At 41.5% G+C, this 13,692-nt stretch overlaps 1 protein-coding gene across 6 annotated transcripts in view; it reads left to right on the top strand.

The window, feature by feature from the left end:
- Positions 1–296: 296 nt before the first annotated feature.
- Positions 297–13,692, top strand: part of CDC27 (cell division cycle 27) — a 33,422-nt gene continuing 20,026 nt past the window's right edge. For all 6 annotated transcript variants that reach the window (XM_059830181.1, XM_059830178.1, XM_059830179.1 and 3 more), the window contains exons 1-5: positions 297–323; positions 6,446–6,521; positions 9,849–9,996; positions 12,130–12,255; positions 13,240–13,337. In XM_059830181.1, the coding sequence (XP_059686164.1) occupies positions 297–323; positions 6,446–6,521; positions 9,849–9,996; positions 12,130–12,255; positions 13,240–13,337 (475 nt within the window). The remainder of the gene's footprint in view (positions 324–6,445; positions 6,522–9,848; positions 9,997–12,129; positions 12,256–13,239; positions 13,338–13,692) is intronic.

Here is a 13,692-nt window from a genome sequence, read left to right as displayed (position 1 = left end):
GAGCGGGCTTTCCCAGCTGTTTTCCGTCGGCACTCGGCTCTTTCCGCCTCGAGCTTCGGCTATTTCCGGCAGGCCGTTCGGGTGTTTCCGCCGCCAGCTTCGGGCGGACTCGGCGCTTGGCCGGCCTCGTTCCTTCCCTCCCCGCCGCCTGCCCCGGTAACGGTCGCTGGGAGTTTAAATGAGCAGGGGCCGGGCCAGGCCGCGCCGCCGCCGGGACACGCACTGAGGCGGGGCCGGGGCCGCCCCGCTCCGGGCTCGGTGAGGAGGAGGCGGAGGCCGAGGCCGGCGAGAGCAGGATGACGGTGCTGCAGGAACCCGTCCAGGTACCGACCCCTGGGCGGCACGGGCTCGGGCTCGCCGCCGCGCTCAGGCCCCAAGGCCCGGCCCGGCCTGGCCTGGCGGGGGGAGCCGGACCCGCCGCGTCGCTCGCTCCCTGGGAGAGGCCTCCCCGCCGCCGGGCCCTCTCCTGTGGCGGGGGGCCCCGTTCCGCTTGGGCCGCTCCCAGGGGGGGCTGCGGACCCCGGGCGCCCCCTCCGCCGGTGGGAGCGGGCCCGGCCCGCAGGGCGCTCCGGCCGCTCTCCGCCGCCAGCCCGGGCTCCTCCGCCCTCCCGGCTGGCAGTCTGTGGGGCTGCTGGGCTTCCTCGCTCCTTCTCGGGTCCCCTCCCCATCCCCTGCGCCTCTGGGACGAGCTGCCTTCGCCCTTTCTGCCCTGTCGGGCCCCCGCCCGGGGGCAGCCGGTCTCCCCGCAGGAGGTGTCGGTCTCCGGCGGCACCGCAGCTGAGTCGGCTTCCAGAAAAGGCCCTTTCGGCTCCCCCCGTAGATCCTCTGGGAGACCTGTTGATACCTCTCTCCATCTCGCTTACCTTTCTGCGTTTGCTGCTATTTCATTTTTAAATGCTCACAGTGTGCTCGGCTCTGTACGTGTCGTGCAAATGAAGGACGTTCCTTCTTCCCAAGGAGTTAGTACCTTCAGGCTGATGAGAGACCTAGGAGAGAAAATAATGTAAATTTCGGTTTTCTACCATATTTTAGTCTCACTGCAGTTACCCTGATGGGCTTCCTGCTCTTGTTCTCAGTCTTCCCATCTGAAAGGCATGATTCACAGAATTAAAGAGTTCCTTCTTTCCACCTTTCCTGTATGCCCATTACTCTAACTATTCTGTAATCTTCATTAATCAGTCTTCTTATTCATGTTCCATTCTTTTCTTGATTTTTTTTTTTTTTTTTTTTTTAGCTTTTTAACAGGGTGGGAGTGTTTCTCTAGTTAGGCTGGGAACCTCTCGTAAGTGTCTTGGTAGTACATGATTGTGTTCTGTAATGAACGTGGTGAAAATTCTTGCTTTTGGCTCTCCTCTCTCCTTTTCATGAAAAGGTAGGAGGGGAAGAAAGACTCCTCCTGTGGAAGACCACCCTGCTGACTTGACCCTGTCTGTGCGAGATGGTGATAGTGATGGCACTCTTGTAGACCAGGGCTTTGTGTCCTTGATGCCACTGTTCTGTTCGTCCACTTTGAGAGGAAGGGTCAATGTAGTGCTGGAAATGCTTCTGGCCACCTGGTCCCTCTTCTGCAGTGGTTGTACTTAGGCCATTGCTGTTACCCTCGGAGCTGGAGTGGTGTTTTGCACCAGTTGGGTATTCTAGGAAAACATGGGATTACAATAGAAAAGGAAGCAAGAATGCATTGCAGAGTGAATGACAGGAAGGAATATTTAATATTTCCGGTACTGTGCTAATTAGACTAACCAAGTGGAAAATATTTGCTATTCTGAGAGTTCCCTGACAGAAGTGTGCAGTCTTGTTTTCATTTTTCAGAAAGGTAAAGATCTCTCTAATGTCTTTCTCCATTCTTAAGCTCTTATCAGCTTGGATGGTTTGATGAGGCTTTGCTACGTTGAATGTATCTATTTAGATTCTGCCTGCTTTCAAATGCCAAATATTCCTTTATCAGTGGCTCTACTGCTGTTAGCTTTGCTGCTATTCCTTGCTTACAGCAACACTGGTAAGTTTAGGATTTGTTATTTGTTGTGGTCTTGGTCTTATTGTGGCAAGGAAGCCACCAATGCACCATCCCAAAAGAAGTCAACACTGGAGTTCTGCCTGGATCTGCTGTTGCAGCTGTAGTGCTCTTTGGGCCATGGCTATGAGCAGTGGTGTGGAGACTGGACTGCTGTACGACAGGACCTTTCCAAACCAGCTCATGCTTGTTTTCTCACTAGTGTAACGTGTCCAGTGAGTGGTCTCCATTTTGCAGTACACATCTGGGTGAAGTCAGTTGCATTTCTGAATTCCCATTTTAGCAGAAGTCTGCGTACTTAGCTCTGTTTTTCTGATTTATTTTTTTTAACGATATGATTGGAAAAGTTGACACTATTTCTCATTTTTGTCATTGCAGAGATTTTTCCTGTCTATTTGTCTGTTCTCTCTCAGCCTTTCAGATGTCTACAGGGCTTAGCGTTCCAGGAAAAAACTGTCATCTTTACAGTTGTGATATGCAAAGCATGAGAGATAAATAACGGAATCTGTATATATTGCCTTATAAATGTTGGGGTTTAATTACACGAAATTAATGTCCCAAAAGGCATCCTGTTCACTGGTTAGATTTTGACTAACTTTTTTAATCCCTTAAGATGAACAAAAGTGTCAGAGTTTACATAGACAACAGACCTCTACTGTACTTTGTGGTGTGGTCAACTTAAAACTCTTCAGCTCAGACATAAAGCCTTGTATCCCATGTGCTGAGAAACAGACTGGATGCCTTCCAAATATTTCTGAAAGCATCTTGGAAACAAAACGAACACTTTCCTTGGAATTTAGCTGTTCCAGGTGATCATCTGCTGTGACCCACTTGAGTGGTGATTGAACTCCAAGGCTACTGTCATGGCTGAAAACATGCAATACCAATGTCTGCTTATTTAATGGGCAGAGTTTGCGTAGCTAGTAAATGCAGCACAGCTTGTCACAGAAAATTCTCCTCCCCTCTGCTCACCCTGAAGAATTCTTAAATCATGATAAAACTGCTTAGCATGTCAATAGCCTATAAAGCTTTGAAAATAATTTCCAAGGCTATATAACTGTCAGAAGAGAACATCTATCTTTTAAGAGTTCTTTGGCTTAGATATGAAGTGACACTTGGACAATGCACAGGATTTTCTGCATAGAAGATGGACCTGTCTGAATCTGCTTTTATTTTCTTGCTCCCCTCTCTGAGGATGCTTTGCTGCAGAGCTGTGGCTGGTATGGTAGTTTTGGAATTCCCTGTTCACTTTGCATTTGCAAATTAATGCATATTTAAAATGAGTGACTAAAACCTGGAGGTTTATCTGGTCCGCAGGCATGCTTAAATAAAACTTTTTGAAACACTTCAAGCTTCCCTCCTGTCCATGTTTGTAGCCCTGAGAACAGACCTTGCAACCAAAGTTGCTTTGCACACTCTTGAGGAGGCTGCTTCTTTGGGTTTCTGTTGATAGGTTCCATTTGATAACTACCATAGGGAGGAAACTAAGACTGCATTTGGATTGCATTTGTGGTTGTACTGTGTTGTCCTGCTCTGAAGTCTTTTGGGATTAAATAGTTTTTATTGGATAAATGCCCCCAAAGTTTTTTGCTTTGGACCACTCTTCTGGTGTGGTTTAGCAGTTGTCATGTGCTGCTAATGCTGTGTAGATGTGTTGAACTTCTCCTAGAACAAACTAAGTTACTACTCTGTAAAGAGATTGATGTTTCTGTCCAAAATTTGCTTCCTAGAAGGTGCATAAGAAGAAATCTTCTTTTTCGGTAGTTTGAGGCACAGTCGTAGTTTAGATGTCTGTTCTGATATAGAATTGTTACTGCATAGGTATGGCTGATCGCCTGCCACCTTCCTTTCCTCTTCCTCCTCTTTTAGGAGAGTGTGTGCAACAATCCAGCCTTCAGCCTTCATCTGTTGAAGGCATGATTCCAACTTGCAGCTTTTGGGTTGCAAAATGACAATTATTACATAACAGGGATACTACCAGCTGACTTCTTGCTTTCCCTGGGACTCTGCTCAGCAACAATTGTTATTTGAGCCAGTATGTAGTGTAACTTTTATAATGTGGCTGTGATATAGCCAAAAATGACTTGTGTCCCCTCTTAGCCTTTGGCAAGATTGTTTCTGGCAACTTGCTCCTGTTTGAGAAGTCAAATGACATTTGATTTCACCACCACCACACCTTTGTTTTGTAAGCATGCTGAGTTACATCCCTGTAAAGACAGTCTTTTTAATCTGAAGATGGCACAACTTGGATAGGTTCATCTAAATGTCACTCATGACTTGGTAAAGGAAGAGCTGCTTCTGAGAGCAAGAGAAAAAGGAGACCTTAGGCTGCTCTAACTTGGGTATAGTCTGAAAGATTTTAACACCCTCCTTCTGTCTTGTACTTCTTGTACTGCGCTGTCTGCGGTGCACAGAACAATGTACAACCTTGGAGCTTTTCAAGGTAAAAGGGAGTAATCACTTCAGGCAGACTCTGTGGCTGAAGTTATCTGAAGTGTGGAATACAGCCAGAGAGAAATAATAAGGTGTTTGTATTATAATATCAAACTAAGAGAATTACTTTTTAATACTTTCACACGAGCTTAAAAGTACCTGTTGACTTTTTAAGTATATTGTTGGGACCTACTGACAGAAGAAAATAGTACCTCTGTAGAGATTTTGTGTATAATATTCTATATAGTAATTGGAAACTCTGGTGTGTACTGTTCATGAAGGCTGTGTAGGCTTCCCGTGAAGAGAACTCGCACATTTTTCACACCCTGAGTTTGTCAAGTTTGTGTTGGAAGAAGTAGCATATGGTACATGTAACTCTATGTAATGTTTGAATTTTTTTTTTATTAAATTGGCGCTTGCCTTTCCTACTGGGAATAGCATTACAGGGCGCTATTTCTTTAGCTCTGGAAGATTTCTTTTCGTTTTGGAGTGTCTGATACCTATCAGAAGCTAATTCTGTTTGTCTTCAGTTCCTGACGAATATTGGAGAAATACTAGACCACCTTGAGTTCATAAGTTCAGATCTTGTTTGGATCAGTAATAGCAAAACTACTGCAAAATGGCTGTTTGCTGCATATGGGAAACTGCTTTGGAACTTGAGCAAGACTGCCAGATGGGAAGGAACTGCAATCCTGATACCAACCCCGCTAACCTCGGAACACAAACCCTGATAAGCGTGCACACCATCACTTGTAATAGGTGGGGAGGAAAGGCGGAACAGATCTTGAAAGAAATTATTTTTCCCATTCCACCCCTCTTTTACAGATAACAGAAGTCTCTTAATCTGATCTGAAGAAAATTGGTTGAGTAGTGTTTTGTTGTCAAACCTGCGTACCCCGGCCCTATTCCCTTGCTGGACAGCTCTTGCTTGTAGTTCAGCTAATGGTGACAGCAGTGCAAGCAATTATGACAGCTGCTTTAATGGTGTGCATGGTTTGTACCCCTGTATGTACGTTTGATTTGCGTTTCGCTGGAGTAGTGCCATCTTTCGAGTCTGCACAAATATTGAGAGTCCCAAACTCTTGAGCTTGGTATTCATGAAAAAAGAAGATGGTACCCTTAAGCAGGTAGCTGGTTTTGACCAAGTATGCGTATATGAGCAAAATGCAGAAGTAGGTTACCTTCATATGTCTGTATATATCAATTTGTCCATCTCATTTGCATTGCATTCATTCTTGTGCGATACCTCACAACCCTCATTAGTGGCAGTAAAGAGGTGGCTGATGAGCAAAGACCCAAACGAAATGCCGCAAGAAAAAGCAGTGGATCGCATTCATCTTGGCTCTTCAGGGAACACTGATATCTCTTCAAGGAAAATGCTGTATACCTACCATACTTATTGACAACCTCAGACAATGACGTGATTTCTAGTCCTGCTGGGTTTTGGTTTGGCATGTCTCAAGAGGAGATAGTTGAAATGGGTTTATGCATAATGCCTTTAAAATGGGTTGGCACCCTAGCTTTTTCCCACCTCCCTTGCCCCTCCTTGGGCACAGCAAAGAGCAAAATGGTATACTCTGGTAACCAGTTAGGGGCTGGCTTTTGTTCTTACCTTTACTTAATGTGTTATTGCTTGCTGGTAGTTTGCAATAATCCATCCTCAGTTATGCACGAGGCTAAAACTCAGTAACGAGTGGAAGTACTCACTGTTATTTCAGTGCATGTTGGCTGAGGTTTATAGATGGTTGTGTATGGTAACTAGTGAGCAATACTCTTAGACTGGTTCAGGACTTCAGTGCTAAGGTTTGGGGTTTTTTTTTTAAAGTTTCCTTACTAATAGCTGAAACAACTAAAACTTGCCCTGCATGTTTATCTTTCTCCATTCTTCTTATGATTCCAGTAAAACAAAATTGGACTTTGCCTTTTGACAGTAAGGGCTAATGAGTTTTGCATTTTTAAAGCTTCTCTCTAAATTTAGATTATTTTCTTGTCTTGCAGGCTGCTATATGGCAAGCACTTAACCACTATGCTTACCGCGATGCAGTGTTCCTTGCAGAAAGATTATATGCAGAAGGTATGTACTTTACAAATATAAAGTTGATACTTTTTTCAATTTTGATTTAGGATTTTTGAGCCTCTGGTCATGCTTTGTTTTACTTTTGTTGTGGTAATGGAGTTTAACTTTTCTGCTTGGGGAAAGCAGAAGAATGCCTCATAATTAGGTTGGAAAATCAAATAATGTAACAGCAGCAGTATTATTTTACAGTAAAACCTCCTTAAAAACATTAAACTCAGAGTTGTGTGTTTAAGTACAATGTTTACAGTGATCTGTTGCATGGTATCAAATGGGAGAGAGTTTTTTAATAACCTTAAGCATTGCATGTCTTCCAAGGGCACTTGAGGATAGATGCAGTGCACAAATTCTACAAATTGTGCACTTCACATTGAAAGCTGTCTTTGCTAATAATGCTGTTCAGATAATGTTGATTGGTGTGTTAGCTGAAAGAGATAATCTTGTGATGATGAGAGAGGAAAAAAAAAAGCATAGTGAAATTGAGACAATGAGAATTAGAATGTATGGAATAGGTATCTCCTGTTGAATCCTTGGATACTGAGCAGGCAGCAATAACACAAATCTGTACTTCTCCTGGGTCCTTCAAAGACCACTTTCTTCTTGTGTTCTAGTCCCTCTTCTTCCTTAACCTTTCCTCCATGACCTCAGATAAGCTTTTTGTTCTCTACTTCTTTCTCCTTGATACTGGTGTTCAGCTTTTCTTCTCTATTTTGAAAGGTATTGTCCCCTAATCACTAACATGAAAAAAAACCAACCCAACCCTTAAGCTAAAATATAAGCATAATATAATTTCTTGTGCTAAGCAATTTGAGCTTATAATGTGAATTAAACTATATAACCTGTTTCATGCTCTGTGTTTTGTAATGAAATGTTTTGCTTTCAATGTTTTGCCTGACAGGCCCACAATGCTCTTCTTAACAATGGAAGCACAAACCTAATTTTTGAGAACTGAAGACTTTTTTTTTCCTCATGTCAAGGTTACCTGTGAAATCTGGGGTCTTCTATCTGGTGCTTATTCTACACAACACTTCTCATTTATTATGGAACCTTACAATCTAGGTGTGTGTAAAGGAAATAGTGTTTTAGGGATGTTTTAGTGTTTTTCCCCTGAACACAGCACATGGTGAGATGCAGGGAAATGCTAGATTGAAGGTAGTTGCCGAGGATGTAGAAATGAAGAGAATCCACTTTTTGCACCAGCCAAGAGAAAAACATATGACTTGATACTGATGCTGTCTTTGCAGAATAATACTCTGCAAGAGTACTTCAAACGGCTTTTTTCGGTGACCAGCAGTGCTGAGAGAGAACAGCGTGCATGCTGTCACTTGGTTCAGGCAATTAGCTGCTAACAAAACATCTGGCTTCTGGTTAAAATAAGTAGTTCTACTGCAGAGTAGAAGCTGCTGAATGTGAATACAGTGACTCCATATTGGCAGTAGTGATTTTACCCTGAGAAGAACCTCTTTTAAGTCCACCTGCAATTACTGTCTTTGTGGGGACATCTGTGGCTTGGTAGCTTCCCAGAACTCTTGAAGCGTGTTAAATTAGTGGATAAAAGAATTGATTTAACTTTAATTTTCAAAAAGATCTTCCGGTGTTTTTAGGATAAGGCTAATAAAATGTCCTCTCTTTGGGTCTTCGTTTTCCATTGTCACTGTCTAGGTGATGACACAAGCTTAAAATAGTCAGTTTTCAGTGTAGCAAAGGATTTGAGCAGGTTGCCCAAAGAGGTTTTTGTACAATGCCTATACTGATTTTTTTTCTGAGGAGTTCCATGTAGGTAGATGAACAAAGATCAGAATTGTTTCTTTTAATGCTGAATTCCGTTTGCATGGTAGTATGTTCTGAAAAGTATAAAGTAATGTGGGTTTCTTAATTGCTTGGAGATTTAAGTTGCTTGCCTTTATAGACAGCCTTTCTTTAAATACATCATTGCATAAGGGTGACTTGAGTGTAACGTTTGGGGAAGTACAAAGAATAGGGTCAGACACGATGGCTGTACATAATCTGTGAGTGTATCTGGATATCTCCCTCTTTTTGCTTAAAACCCAGAAAACAGAGTTAAAATCAAGTCATACAGATATCTCACACAATCATAGCTTAATGCTCGAATGAACACCACAGCATGGTAATGCTCACCGTCGCCTCACAGAAGTGCGTTCTCTGGCATTTAAAGTTTCAGCTGGTAATTTTACAGTAAGGTTTTAAAGTCACTTCAGGGATTAGCTCTCTGTCCTTTATGCTGTAATCACAAGTAAAATCAGCCAGTCTGACCTCAGTCTTAAATCTAGATGCCAAGTCAAGCTCCTTGAATAGAACATTCTCGGTGCGGTACATAATTCATCTCTGCAATGGAAGAAGTGTTGAAGCAGACATCAAATCTAAGTACTTTCAGTTTCTGCCATAGAGAAATGTTTCTGTCTTGATTACTCTTGTTCTCTGTTTGGATAGAGGTGATTTTTCCTGAAGCTTGACTACTTCATTCAGAATTTAGAAACTTGTGAGGGCTCAGCTTGGGGAGAGGATTTGTAGGAGGTCTTGTCCTAGTGCTACTTTCTAACATAAAATAAATAAAGCATCTGAATGGTAATCTTAAGGCACGTTCCCAGTGAAATAATGAGTGTAGGTGGCAAAAAGGACAAGACTTAATGTTGGGGTAGAGGTGACTGGTAATTGACTGACTTTGACAGTCATTAAAATTGGAAAATCTGCTCCACTAAGTCATGTGAAGATAGAGCATCAGGTGCTTTAGAACAGTAAAACAAAGTAAAATTGCAAACAGGAAGAGACCACTTGAAATTAGGATTAAAACTGTTAATTAGGCTACTTAGGCTGAAATAGGTCTTCCTTCTGAAAGTTCTTATACTTCCTAACAGCCGTTGTTGTGCCAGCGTTCACGCACTGCTTAAGCTAGTGCAAAGTGTTACTAGCAGGTGTAATGATACTCTGAGCCAAGTCTTGGTGTGGCCAACAAGTTGTTTAAGTAACTCTGTTCTACTAGGAATGACTGCTTTGCTTGACTTGCTGGTTTTTTTTAACAACAGGCTGGCTAATCACTAATTTAGATTGAGTAGCCAGAAGGATCAAAGTTCTCTTACAACAGTCGACGTTAAGAGGTGGCCTGACTATAAAAGAAAATGGCATGTGGAAGTCTGTTATATGCTGATGAATAAAGAAATGCACTTCACTCAGTAATTAATTTCTCTAATATCAATACTCATTTTCTTGTATCTTGTTCCTAGCTGACTTTTACTCCCTGCCTCCAAATACCTTGTATCAAAATGGTAAACAACCAGCTGCTGATTTTTTTATCTTTTTATTTTTTAGTACATTCAGAAGAAGCACTGTTTTTACTGGCAACGTGTTACTACCGCTCAGGAAAGGCCTATAAAGCATACAGGCTCCTAAAGGGACACAGCTGTACTACCCCGCAATGTAAATACCTGCTTGCAAAATGTTGTGTTGACCTCAGCAAGTAAGTAAATCCTTGATGTTCTGGCCAGGGTTACAAATGCATTTTTTTGTTTGGATTTCTCTTTGAAAGCTGTCATGTTACATAAACTAGTAATTCATTGGTCCTTCAGCTCTAAAGATTATTATAAGTTCAATTCATTTTGCTTTCAGATATGGACCTAACGAACATTAGCCCATATTGCAGAAACCTCTAAAAGGTATTCAATAACTTATGAAGGAGTTGTCAAGCTGTGTAGGGGGAGAAAACATTGATTGCTGAGATGACTCAAGGAGACCACTCTGGGAAGTGGTTGGTTTGGTTTTGTGTTTCTCTGATAGTTTGCTTAGTTCATTAAGTGTTTCCAGTATGAATTTAATAGATAGGCCACTTCCCTCAAATAGTAAGCTTGCTCCTCTTACCCAGTTACTGCTAACGGATGGGTGAGGGAAAAGATAGCAGACAGAAATCTGTTTTTAAAAACCCACAGCAAACCCACCTTGAGTCCACATCCAAGAATGATGTATTCAACATCAACACTAACCTGGGCGGAGACATAGTAGTGCCAAGATATCTTGCTGATTTTCTGGAGTCTAACAGCAAGAGTATATAATGAAATTGCTCAGGCTACAGTCCCTGATGCCCCGAAAGTTTGTTGATGAGGGTATTTCACTTTGTAGACCTTTCAGCTCAAATGTAGGAAACAATGTCTGGCTGAGGTTCAGACTGGAGAGAATGAGGCACTAAGAAAGGCAAAAACATTTGTTCAAAAAACTTTAATACTGTGGGGCTTCTTTGCAGAAGCTTTAAGTCTCTCTGCAAAACAGCTTGTAGTTATGTGTTGTGGTTTTTTTGGTTTGGTTTTTTTTTTGGGTGGCCCTCTTCCAATGACAAAAAAAAGTTTAATTTCTTTAGAATAGTAGCGTGATGTTTGGAGTTTCACATTGTATGACGCAATTATTTTGCAGGATTCTTGATCCTGCTCACAACATGTAACCAAAATGCAGGTCTCTCCAGAGGCAGCAGGGGAAGATCCTTAGTCTTTGATACTCTCTTTAGTAGGCGAGTCCTTTGACATCTTTAGAGTAGCTAGGATGTCTTGACTTGTTGTGTTTCTTTTGACACTCTTAACACTACTGGAGCTATTAGGATACAGGTTTCTTTGCATCTTCTATTGAAAGGGAAATCATGTTAATGCTCTACTTGGAAAGGTCCCAGTGGAATAAATTTGAAGCTGATCGTTCCCTCCCTTGTCTGGTGTGTGCATATAGTACATCAGCTTCTGAATTGATTTCAGTTAGATAGGTGGGATTTCTTAAACATACTCTTTAGAATTTGTTAAGCATTGCTGTTACAGTTATACAAGCTCACTTCTACAGATGTACCTTATTTTCTTGTGGGAATGGTCTATACTAATAGAAGCATCTAACCTACAAGTATAATTTCATGTGGAGGCAAGAAGAGATGATTTGTTTGTGCAGGTGTTGGTCTCAAATGCCAGAAGAATGCGTCCCATCCCCAGAAGTGTATAAAGTCATTTTTCAAGCCTGATAGCGAGCGACCCATTCCATGTGAGTGGTACTGCTTGCTGCAGGTGTAGTAGATACAAACCGAGTTTTTGTTCTCCTTTTGAACGCCTCTTGCAAGAAAGCAAGGCATTAAAATCCACAGTCTGTGCCATATCCCAATACTGGATCTTAACTGAGTGTGTGGAGCCGTGCAGATTGTATTTCTTGGTTGGGGAAACAAAGCCAAACTAAGCATTGTCTTAGCTTGTTACTAGGTAAAGTACCTTCAAAAATGAAGCGTCTAGAAGACTTGTCCTGTCTTTAGTATTCTGCCTAAGATCAGTCACTTCTGGAAAAGTCATGTAGTATTATGTGTCTCTGGTTTTGGAGTGGTGTGGGGTTTTGGGTTTGTTCTGTTTTCTCTTCCCTCCCAGTAGAGATGTTCGGCTTCAGAGTACTGCATACCTCCATGTTGCTAGAGGAAGCCATCATTTATTTAAAGTTCATTTGCAGGAACTAGTTTGTATGTGGTCTGAAACTTGTGAACACTGACAGTGGATTTCTGTTTTTGTTTGCAGCAGGGTGAAAACACTGGACTACCAATACTGTGAGCCTTGTAACCCCTTTAAACCTCTTGTTTTTTAAAAAGGCTTGCAGAAGGAGAGCAGATCTTATCTGGTGGAGTGTTGAATAAACAGAAAAGCCATGATGACATTGTTATGGAGTTTGGTGACTCTGCATGCTTTACACTCTCCTTACTGGGACATGTCTACTGGTAATGTTGCTTTTTTATTTTGGCTAATAAAGCTTGGGGGTTTTTATTTGACCAAGCCCAATTTTAGTCAAATATATTTTTAGTCACCACACCTGTCTGTGGCTTATATGGCCTGCACAATTTCAGAGTATGATAGATGGAGGTAGATAGTTGTAGCAGCCATTTAACTTGGGAATGCAAGAATGGTTTGCCTTTCACCCAGAGCTTCTGACTGAAAATACAAATTCCTCTTTTCCAGGTTGTTAAGCATGCAATCCAAGAGTCTTTATTTTTTTAAATACCTTTGGGTTTGTTCTGTATTCTTCCCTAAGAGAAACTCTCGAGGCCTGTTTCTCAGTGTTGCCATTGTGATTTTTCTCTATCAGTTTTACAGATGTATAGCTATAACCTTCAAATGAGAGTTTTGAGGACTGCCAGTCAGAATAACTTCACAAATCTAAGTGTTTTGCTCTTGCCTAGATATAATAAAGGTTTCGGTAAATGTTTGAATAGGAATAGTGGGGTTCTCGGTTTCTTCCTTAGTATACCTGTTCTCAGAAAAATTTATTCCAGAAGAAGCTATCTTTGGAGCCAGATACTTAAGTGTTCAGTTTAGTCCCTAATTTATATGCAAAAATATTATCCATAGATACTTAAAGTGGCTGAAAGGCTAGCAATCAGGTTGCTGTTTGTGTAAAAAAAAAAAAAAAAAAAAAAAAAAAAAAAAAGCTTTGCAAAGAACAGCATCTTTCTAAAATGAAAATTCTCAAGCTATACTAGTGCTTATGTAACTTTTTTGAGGACTGTGTCTGCGTAACTTTCTTCTGTATCTAAATATGTCAAATAATTTCAAAAGAACTCAATATTACTCTGTGGCTTGAAAAATGAGGAACGTTGCTGTGACTCTGAACGTATTTTTGTTTTTCAACTCCTCTTCTAGAAAGCTATCTTGAACAAAAGTGCTGTTCTTCAGTTTCCTTATAAACTGTTACATTCTTTTTGCAGCAAGACAGACCGGCTTGCCAAAGGATCAGAATGTTACCAAAAGAGCCTTAGTTTAAATCCTTTCCTCTGGTCCCCTTTTGAATCGCTATGTGAAATAGGTAAGTCTGCAGAACTGTTTTACTAATGACGATGTTTTCTACGTTTCTGGTTATGTCGCGCTTTCTGATTTGCCATTGCCATGTGGCAAGGTTTATTTTACTCCTTGTCCAGAACTAGTAAGGAAAATGCCAGCAGAATTCCTTGGGAGTGGTTTTGTGAGCAATAGTGCATTTAAAATTCTTTGCCAGTGTTTAGAGCTTTTGTCTTGTTTTCTTGCATTTTCACTACTTACACACTTTTTTGATTTAACACCACCATATGTTTTCCAACCTACAGTCAGTAGACCTTAGAAACTGTGCTTCTGAGAAGAACTTAAAAGAGCAAGTCTATTTTGTAATAAAACTGATTGACCAG

Source organism: Gavia stellata, chromosome 28 (assembly GCF_030936135.1).
Source record: "Gavia stellata isolate bGavSte3 chromosome 28, bGavSte3.hap2, whole genome shotgun sequence".
Lineage (NCBI taxonomy): Eukaryota > Metazoa > Chordata > Aves > Gaviiformes > Gaviidae > Gavia > Gavia stellata.
This window is presented reverse-complemented; position numbering and strand designations above follow the sequence as displayed.